Raw genomic sequence first — 11,189 nt, 5'->3', positions numbered from 1 at the left:
AAAGTTACTTCTACAAAGTAAATACTCCCCACTGTGAATTCTGCATAATTCCTTTAAAGACACTTATATTAGCTTGCCCGGAAAAATTTGCAAAGGATGCCCATCCTTTTCATTGCATGAGGTGGTTATAATTCAGTCAATATCAGAATGTGCAATTGTGAGCTATGCTGGAGTCTTCAATGGTCCCAAAATCCATCATGTCAGACAGCATGACATCAGTTATTTGCTCTAAAAATCTCTGAGCCAAGTGAGTCTCCCCTCTTTTGAGTTGCTCTAGGACCTCAAGGGTCTCCACAACTGAATACATGGTCCTGCTACGGTAACCGTGAGAAAATAAAATGGGACCTGCAACTCTAGCCCTGTATTCTTGATTATTTTTAGCATGATTATTAAGTTCCAAGGGTTTAGAAGTGTAAATGGACTTTAATTGATGGTTGAGAGAGAGTGGACTCATACAAAAGCAAAATAATCAACTAAGCCATAAGGTGTGATTTTTGAGGCATCAGGGTTTCATTTTCAAAACACGTACTTGCCTCTCCAGCTGCTAAAGACTGAGTGTCACTGAATGGTGGAAGGATGTGGACACATGTGAAGCTTAGAAATGTAACTATTTCAAGGGCAACACTGACATATTCTCAAATTACATTAAATATCCAATGATACCCAGTTCCTTTCCTGAGGGACAAAGGAGGATCTCCCTACAGTCAAGATCAGCCACCAGCAACTGTGTGTCGACCCTGCCTCCTTCGCTGGATTCCCCAGCAGGAGATCTTAGACATTATCGGTGGATCCTGTGCTACAGTTTTCTATGTTTCTTTTTTTCAAGTTGACAGAGGGGAAAAAAATGTCCAGCAGCCTCACAACAGACTTAGGATCTTTGTAGGGAGTTTATGCTTAAGGCTCATGCAATTCTGACTAGAGGAGAATCACAGAGGAGAAAGAAACATCCTGTGCCTGGCTTATCACCAGCTCTCCCTGTGGACTCGGGTGTAACAGCAGAAGCTGAAGGCCCCGGTGCTGAATGAAAAGAGAAGCCCAGGTGACCTAGAGACCCCTGGCCGGCACACATCAAGCAGCTCCCCCAAGGAGGCTTACCTTCAGAGGCAACACCTCTCTGTTTATAGAAAAGAAAGAAGCCATGGCCTTGGTCCAGGAACAAAGACCTGCGACGTTCCCACACACACGTTTAGCCGTCTCGATGTTGTAGTCTGCCATTTCAAAGTAGGGATTCAGAAATTCTATCACTTCTTCATTGATCGTGTCTTTTGGGAATTGCTATGGAAAAAATGGAGTAAAATAAAGTCAAAATGCTTCTTGCCATATGCTCACAATGCCATTGAAACCATTAAAAAATAAGAATGAATGAATGACATCTTATTTTGTCAATATTTCAAAATATTAGACAAAAGTCATATATATTTTGACACATATAAACATACATTTAGCATTATGTATAAAGCAAATATATAAAGCATATTTATTTAGCAGCAACCAAGTGCTTGCTTAATACATGCAGACAGAGGTTCTAGTAAACTTACCTAAAATGTGAGGATTAAAAAATAAGTTGGACATGAGGCCTTGAGGGTGATGAATTCATTTTTAATCATAGAACTATCAAGATATGAGAGAACTGTTCTCTTCTGGAGGGATAACATTTTCAAATGCTTGAAATAAATTCAAAATGATAGTTTTTCTCTCCTGTGAATTTTCACTATTGAAATTATTAAAGGAACACTAAAGTTTCAAAAAATAATAAAAAATAAAAATAGTAGCAGAAACAGATTAAGAATACCTTCCAGCATCAAAAGAGAAGACTGACCAAACAATAAAATTGGACCTTTTAAAAGCGGTGTTTGATCATCTAAATGAGGGTGATTAAATGTTTTCCAAGTAGAAAGAAGTTTAGCACCTAAATAATTCAGAGAAAAAAGCCTTCACAGAATATACACTATGTAGAGTGAAATATACTCTCATTCAGTCCTCTTTTAATGTAAGTTTCTCTTACGAGATTTAAAAAATAGTGAAGCCAGAAAAATATCTGGGTGCATAGAAGGGTGGTGGTGACAAAAGGCAACTAGCAAGGTAGCTCCTAAGAGCAGTGGCTCTGTACCAGGTATATATGAGGCAAGTACAATTCCACTGTCACATTTTTCAGTGAACACTTTTTGAGCCACCCCCCCACCCCGATCCTGCCGTCACCACTGACACTCCACACTCTCACAATCAGATGAATCACCACCTCCTCTCCACTCAGATAGCACGTTATTCCTTCATGGTGGCACCTGCGTCCTGGAGTCTCATATTTTAGTTATCTGAGACAAATCTGTATGGCCTACTGGTTTCATAAGCTTCTTGTTCTAGCTGCTCTAAGGGGCTTCACAAGATGCTCCGGCCATAGCATCCACATGGGCAATGCTGAATTAAAAACTGAATGATAGATAGCGCTAGGAAGTTGGGTGGGTGTTGCCAATTCATTGTCTCAAGATCCAAATATGAAAGCTAAAACAATAAAATTTCTAGAATAAAACACAGAAGCATTTATTCTGCCTTAGAGATGGGCAAAGATTTCCTAAACAGAACACAGAAGGCACTATTAAGGAATATAGTGATAAACTGGACCAAACTAAACTTAAGAACATTTGCTTATCAAAAGACATTATTAATGGAATGAACAACTAAAGCAAAAAGAGGGAGAAAATATTCGCAAACATATAAATGACAAATTACTCCTATTTTACATATAAAGAAATTCTACAAAGTAATAAATAATTTAAATGGACAAAAGACCTGAACAGGCTCTCAACAAAAGAATTCCCAAGGGGCTCATCAGCTGATGAAAAGATTCTCAACATCATCAGTTATTAGGAAGATGCAAACTAAGGCCACAGTAATGAGACACTACTACAAACCCCTCAGAAGAGCTAGAAGTAGAAAATGGTCAAGATGTGGAGCAACTTACACACTGTCGGTGGGTGTGGAAACCGATACGACAACTTGTGAAAACTCTCTGGCACTATCTACTCAGGCTCATTAAATGTATAACCTAAGACCCAGAAATTCCACTCCTGAGTACAGAGCCAAGAGAAATGCAAATATGCCCACTAAATGACCAGTATTCACTGTAGCTTTATTTCTAATAGCCCCAAACTAGTAACAACTCAAAAATCCATCAACAGTACAATGCACAAACACATTAAAGCAAATCACAGCAGTTCACACTGGTGCTGACTCATATAAGCTCATGAGAAATGATTGTTCAGTTTCCTGAAACTTCACAAACTGGTTGTTAAACACAGCCATTATTAACAATTAAATTACATAAACTTACAATTAAATAAGTGTTATTTTAAACAAAAATACTGTACAGGAAAATTTACCACTTTCTAATTACTGCATTTTACTATCTATGTTTTTGAGATCATTTACATTTATTGTACCTATATGGCAGAGATATCTTATAATAGCATCCTACTATGCACCTCTTCTCAATTCTACATTCGGCAACAGCATTTTGGTAGCCTGAAATAAGCCACTGTGAGGATATTTATACCATGAAAATTGGCAAACACTCCAAATCAGAGCTTTTTCTTTTTTCTCCCCAGAGAACAAGTTGCTAAATGTCTGTCACACACTACTGCGTTACTCATAGATTGAAAAGCTATATAGCAATGAAAAAAGAATGAACTACTGTCCTGTGCAACAATAAGAAAGAATCTCACAGACATGCTGAAAAGAGGTCAAAACAAAAGATTCTTATGATATGACGTCATATATGTAAATTTCAAAACAGGCAAAACTAATTTTCAGGATAAAGGTCAGAATAATGGTTATTTTAGGGGAGATTATTGATCGTGTTGGGATACTAGAGATTTCTGGGGTCTGGAAGTGCAAATCTTGATGTCAGTGTTCATTAATAGGTTCATTAATGAATATGTAAATATTCATTCATCTCTACACTTAAAATTTGTGCATTTTATCATATGTAAATTATATCTCATAAAACTTAAAAGATGCAAATCAATACTCAAAAATTTACTATTGAGACTTGCAAAATATAAATATATGTATGTATTTGTACATACAATATATGCACACATTTTGGTTCCTTAAAATAATTTTTTTAACTTTTACTAAAATATGTCACTGATGATGCTTTAATACACCTAAAATCTGTCAGGAAAAACTAATGCTTACAAGACCTTATATTTGAAGGAGAAAATTCTACTCTGAAAAAATACTTACATACATGTTTAAAATATGTATGGAGAATATTACTCAGGCTTAAAAAAGAAGGAAATTCTACCACTTATGACAACATGGATGGACCTAGAGGGTATTATGCTATGTGAAATAAGTCAGACAGAGAAAGACAAATACTGCATGATCTCACTTATATGTGGAATCTAAAATACTCAAACTCATAGAAACAGAGAGTAGAATCAGGGTAGCCTGGGATGAGGGGGAGGAGAAGGAAAGGGGAAGACATTGGTCAGGAGTACAAAGTATCAGTTATGCAAGATGAACAAATAATGGGGACCTAATATACAGCAATGTGAGTATAATTAACAATATTGTATTGCATACTTGAAATTAGCTAGGAGGGTAGACCTTAAGTGTTCTTACCACAAAAAGGAAAAACAAAGAAAAAATGGTAACCATGTGAGGTGATAGATATTTAATTGGCTGTTCATTGGATTTAATGGATGGATTGTGGTGATTATTTCACAGTGCAACCATATATCAAAACATCAAGTTGTATACCTTAAATATACACAATTTTTATTTATCAATTATACCCCAGTAAAGATGAAAAAACTTAATAAGTAAAAATACGCATGTAGGGTAAATTATTTTTAGAAGCATATTCAATTAAAGGACCCAGATACTCTTATGAAATCTGAGTCCCCTCTTAGCCCATCATTACTAAACTACCAACCTGTAAATTCTGTAGAAAGTTTCCTGCTGTCATCAGTTTTAAAGATTCCTGCCAGGAAGGAATTGTACAGCTTTTTTCAAGATCAATTTTCACAGCATTGACTTTCCTTTGAAACAGCAACAACACACAATCCATGATCCTCATGATGAGATGAGGGGGTCGGCCCAGCGTGCGGACAGTGGCGATGTCTGAAGGCTTGATGGTCTGGGGGAGAAGAAAAGGTTATCATTCAATCTCAGACAAGAAACTGCAGACAAAAGAAACTTTGGAGTTGGTTTCTAATTGCATAGTGCTGTGGTCGGAAAAGATGCTTGATACGATTTCATTTTTCTTAAATTTACTGAGGCTTTGTATAATTGAATCACTTTGCTATACACCTGAAACTAACACAGCATTGCAAATCAATTATACTTCAACAGAGGAAAGCAAGCATCTTTAAGTTTGGTGCAGTCATGGGGGCTAGATGTATATTTAATCCCAAAGAAACACATGCCCCACCAAAGTTCAGATTTTTTCCAGCTGACAGCGAGAGGAGAGACAGTGAGAGACATGTTGGTGAGAAGATAAGGAGCTGTGACTTCTCTAAAATTGTACAGACCACTTAGTGTCAGAAAAAAGCTGTCATCTGAAAGGAAAAGAATCTTCAGCACTTAAGTAGATTCCAGGGATTCCAACTCAGGAAAACTCCAGGATTTGCAGTGCTTTTTCACTCATTAGATACGTGGGTCGAGAATCTGCCTCTTTCTCTCTCAAGACCTGTCACCGCAGACTGACACTAGTGAGTAGCCTCGAGGCTGCCAGATTGAATAATTAGAGGTTTCTTAGTGGGGAATCGACCTTTAAATGATGGGTTTTGAGCCACAGGAATTTCACTAAGCTCTTAGAAGGGTTCTGTTCCATTTCTAGTACAGAGATTCTTACAGAGTAAATTATCTAATAGTTACCTAGACCCATTGTGGTTGATAATAACTGTTCTATCTCTCACACTCTTTATGGAATTGGAAAAATATTAAAAAGAAGCATCTGCAACTGTCCTGTTTCTAAGACATCGTGCACATGCATCCCTTCTAGGTCTTGAAAACCTTCCATCTTATTTGCATTTACATTCCTCCTGCCAAAGGAAGGTACCCAACATCCTTCTCATCAAAGGTAATGACCTTTTCTCTGAGGACTGGAAAAAAAAAAGAGGGAAAATCACAGAACTTGGTAATTAGGAATATAACTATATACACTTGCCTTTGTGAAATCTAAACAGCTGGACGTGAAGGAGAATTTGTGCTAAAGAACTGGAAATGGCAGATAGATCTTTATTTGAGAAGAGAAATATAATCGTTGCCGACAGAGAAGCAGGGTCAAAGTGAAGTGATATAAAAGAGCTGGACATGCTTATTTCACTTCAGTTTTAAAAGGGGGAGTTTTCAAACAGAACTGGGCTCAATTAAGTTAGGTAGCCAGGAAAAAGGAGATGAGGGGAGGAATATATATGAAATTCAACCTATTTCAACTAAGTATTAGATTCCTATTTTTCCTTCAGGCAAAGCAATATGACTATTATATATATATATATATATATATTTTTGTGTCTAGTCAGATTAGCATTAAGATAGGAAGAGACATTCTTTGCTGTTATCTTATTTGTTGTTTAGATTTATGTAGCCTGATGCCAAAATGTTAGAGTTTAGATGCACCTGGAAATTTCCTTAGTATAAATTGGAAGTAGCAGATTTCAAAAGCTCACAAAGAGGCAATAAAATGGAGACAGAACATGAAGGAAATTATTGAAAACCTCCCTTACATGCCCCATCATCATATTCCTGTTTCCACACATTTCTGCATTGATGATTACATAATGCTGAATATTTTAGTGATAGAGAGTGCAAAATTAAGAGGATACCGGAAAATGTTTCATAATGTCAAGATAGATGCCAAGCTTTTCAAATCTTGGTAAAATGTAGGCCTTTAAGACCTGAGATGCCATGTGCTCTATTCCCATGATGTTGTTAGGTAACATGTGTCCAATAAAGGTGTAGAAATCTCTTTACACCGTCATCGTTTTCTCTGTTGATCAGAAACTCTCTGCTGATCAGAGACTCTCTGTGAAGCCAGAGTGTCTTAAAAGGGGCAGGGGAGGATAAGGATCAGGATCTTGAAGAGATACCTGCACCACCATGTTCCCTGCAGCATCACTCACAGTGGCCAAGATAGGGAAGCAACCTAAAAGTCCACTGATAGACGAATGGATAAAGAAAATGTGATGTCTACATACAAGAGAATATCATTCAGCCTCAAAAAATGGAAATTGCAATTTGCAACAACATGGTGGATCCGACATGATGCTAAATGAAATAAGTCAGACAAATAAAGACAAATATTGCATGATCTCATTTATATATGGAATCTAAAATAGACTCAGACACAGGGAGGAGAGTGGTGGTTGCCAGGGGCTAGGGGGAAGGGGGAAATGGGGAGGTGATGGTCAAAGGGCACAAAGTTTTAGTTATGCAAAATAAATAAATTCTAAAGATCTACTATACAGCATAGTGCCTATAGTTAACAACACTCCACTGTACAATTACAATTTGTTAAGAAGGTAGATCTTGTGTTAAGTGTTCTTACCACAGAAAAAAAATAGTAATAATAATAACAATAAAAGGAGAAGGAGGAAACTTTGGGAGGTGATGGACATACCTGTGGCCTTCATAGGTGAACACTTATCACCAAACTCACCAAGTTATATATATTAAATATGTCCAGCTTTTCATATGTCAATCATACCTTCATAAATTGGTTTTTAAAAAGTGGTGGGGGTGGAAATGAGGTACCCACCAATCTGAGGGACGAAAGACCCTGGAGGACTTCAAGGATTAAAGAGGACAGCTTAGCCAGTGCAAGGAGGAATGGAGAAACAATGAGGAAAGATATAACACATATAAGAGTAGCGTGAAAAGTTGCAGAGATAAAAGAGAAGGCAATATCTTCATTGTCTCAAAAGAGCAGAAATTCATATGTTGTATATTGACTCAGAAAGCATCAAGACTTAACTTGGATCAAAAAGATTCAGAAGCGTTTCAGGCAGTGTGCTGAGAAAGTGGTAAAAAAAATTAATAATTTAAAAACATTGGCGTGGAGGGTGCAGAGCTTCCACGCCCTCTCCGGCAGTGTGTGAGAGCGTCTATTTCCCTGTAGCTTTCCCATGAAGTATGGTGTCAAATTTTGAATTTTTGTCATTCTGATAGATGAAATACAGGATATTAATATAGTTTCTAAAAACTATTTGTTGAAGTATAATATACATACAGAAATGCACACACCACGAGTATACAGCTCACAGAATTTTCACAGTGAACGCATTTGTACAATCAACACCCAGATCAAAACCAGAAGGTTACTTGCACCATCCACCCCTCCACGTTCCCTTCCAATCGCTGTCTACCTCGCTGCGCCCATTAACCTGACTTCTAATAACAGAGATTAGTTTAACCTCTTTTCATCCGTTTCATAAATGGAATCATATAATCTGTTTCTCGTTGGGTTGGTTCCTTTGTAGGGGTGGGTAATTAGGTTTATTTGTTTATTTAATTTTAACAGAGGTACTGGGGACTGAACTCAGAACCTCATACATGCTAAGCACGCACTCTACCACGGAGCTGTACCCTCCTGACCCCCACTGATTATGATTAGCAGCAATGTTTTACCAAGATGCATGCCTAACTACATATATTTCCCAGTCAAAAAATCCATAAATACTGGCTCCTCCCCAGTTCCTCAGAGCTATTAAGAGACTGTCTTCTGGGCTATAGTTCTCAGTAAGGTCCCCAAATAAACTAAAACTCACCAAAATTTATTATTATTATTGTTGTTGTTGTTGTTGTCATCATTAATTTCATTATCAAGTAATGATGCACGTTCAATTACAATTGTATAACTTGAATTGGCAGTGGACAGATCAGCAGTGTTCTATTCCTCCAGCCACTTTCTAGGCCAAGAACCAATAACAAGGCAGTGGAGGAGTAAGACTAAAGTAAAAGCAATCTTAACTTGAGTCCAAAAAATCTCAAACTGGGTCCTCAAAGAAGGACCAGCCCTTTAAGGTGCGGCCTATCTCATATTTTCTCAGAATGCAACCTCCTTTCTAATTTCATCATTTCTGCTATTGCCACACAACCACATTGGATAACGGTGTCGGAAGCCTGGTCCAACTCTGATGGTCATGAGCTACGTTAGATCAGTAGTCCTTTATTTGGATAATTCATAGAAATACTCAGAGAATACTGTATCTTATAGACTTAATCCAATGTCCTCAGTGAATGAGTGAAAAAAATGTTATTTTAGAAATTTTACGTGACTTTCCCAATGTCACGGAGCTTACTGGTGACAGAGTTAAACTGAGAACCCAGGACACTGAACCACCATTCCTCTGACACTGCTCACCACTCATGAGTGAGGAAGATGAGATGTGAAGCAGAAAGTGCAAAATTCAAAAAAAAAAAAAAAAAAAAAGCAAACAACATCTCCAAGCAGAACATGTGACTGAAATCACTCCAGGGGAGACAGCTCTGGTCTGAAGTGCTGGAACACTTCCTGGATGTGACTCACCTTTTCTGCCTTAGTCCTCCTCCCAGGCCCTGACAGCTGGCATCTGTTACACCACACAGATGTACCTGTAAGGCTGCCTCTGCTTCTTCTAACGCTGGTTTGGCTGCTTCCAGCTTTTCCTCAGCAATGGCTTTATCTTTAGAGATGCTGTCAACAATGGCCTGGGCCTTGTCCTTCACCTTCTGTACCTCGGCCTTGACCTTTTCGGCAGCCTGTGCTTTCATCGTCACTTCTTTTAAGACCTAACTCAACACAAAACAAACGAACAATAAAACTTCCTCAAAAGTCACCAAAGACCCAGTTTGGACATGCACATTTTGACCTCAAGTTGTTGATTTTCTCCACTTACACAATGTTTCATACATAAAGTCAAGAAAACTGCATTCTAATGGAAATAAATAACGTATACTCCCATGGTTCTGAGTGAAGGAGCACACGTCATTAACATGCATGAACTGGGAATTCAAAAAAAACGTGGTCCACACATGAACGCCCACCCACCATGTCGGCTTTATCATTGGCCACTTGGAGCTCCTTTTCTTTCACTGCCAGTTCTCTGCTCAGGGCTGCCACAGACTCTGAGGCTTCTTTTAGCTTTTCCAATCCAGTATTCATTCTGATGGAAAATCCAAGCAGGCAGTGTTAAAATGTGTGGTTCTTGGCCACATTTTCCCAGTTCCGGTCTACTGATACAGATAGTAATGGTCATTTTTGAAGACTGATGCACCTACAATAGGAAACCCAAGAAGGCTTGGCAAAAAAGGGTAAACCTCCAGGCTTGATTTCCGACTGAAGACACTTGTATGTTTGCATAGACCTGGCGTGGAAAGAGTGAATCTGCTAAGGATGCTGCATGCCATAAGAAACAATGGCGTCCAGATTCTATTTCACGCAGGAGACATGCTGAATGACCTTTTAGCTATTATGACAACAGACTGCAAATGCTTGAAGCCCTATCACGGAGGGAAGGAAATAAATAACTTCTGTTTTTTTAAAGACACCAATGAAGTTAAAAGAAGAAAGACTTGGAATCAAGAAAAAAAAATTTAAAGCCATCAGAACAGCCTCCTGAAGGGACCAGCTGCCTGCCTGACCCTGAAGTAATGTGATCTTAAAGACTGGAGCCCGGAGTCATTTAGTTCAGTCACCCACCCAGGGGTCCCTTCCATAACCACCCTGGCTGATTCTGGCCATCTTCAGGCAGAAGATACAAGTGTTCAGAAAAGAGCTGGGCAGAGCAGAGAAATGTGGAACAAACTTCAGTGAAGTAGGGTATTTACTATGCACAGAACATAAGCATCAAGCAAACTCTTCTATCCCGAACACTCAGAAAGGGTGGGACCAGAGAGATGAGAGGACGGAGGAGAGGATGTCTGCATTCTCAGCTTCCTTCTAAGCCCACTATTTCTATTATTGTCACTCAAAATTATAGAAAGTGTAGGGCCACAAGAAAACTCAGCAACACTTAAGCCCGTCACAACTATGGACTAATCCTTTGAACACACTTGAGAATATTTCTTAACCTCAGCCCTATCAGAATCTGCGGCTGGATGGCTCTTCGTGATGGAGGACTGTGCTGTGCACTGTCAGGATGTTTAGCAGCATCCCTGACCTCTACCTCTTGTGATGCCCGTAGACCCCTTAACCCCCCAACCCT

The 11,189-nt window shown here is 38.6% G+C and overlaps 1 protein-coding gene across 1 annotated transcript in view; it reads right to left on the bottom strand.

Moving 5' to 3' along the window:
• Positions 1-11,189, bottom strand: part of DNAH5 (dynein axonemal heavy chain 5) — a 234,944-nt gene that overhangs the window by 49,956 nt on the left and 173,799 nt on the right. The window contains exons 57-60 of the mRNA XM_072958846.1: positions 10,034-10,148; positions 9,598-9,774; positions 4,937-5,140; positions 1,096-1,275 (exon numbers count right to left, since the gene is read on the bottom strand). Of these exons, the coding sequence (XP_072814947.1) occupies positions 1,096-1,275; positions 4,937-5,140; positions 9,598-9,774; positions 10,034-10,148 (676 nt within the window). The remainder of the gene's footprint in view (positions 1-1,095; positions 1,276-4,936; positions 5,141-9,597; positions 9,775-10,033; positions 10,149-11,189) is intronic.

This window comes from Vicugna pacos, chromosome 3 (genome assembly GCF_048564905.1).
Source record: "Vicugna pacos chromosome 3, VicPac4, whole genome shotgun sequence".
Lineage (NCBI taxonomy): Eukaryota > Metazoa > Chordata > Mammalia > Artiodactyla > Camelidae > Vicugna > Vicugna pacos.
Note: the sequence above shows the minus strand (reverse complement) of the source record. Positions and strands in the feature narration are given on the sequence as shown.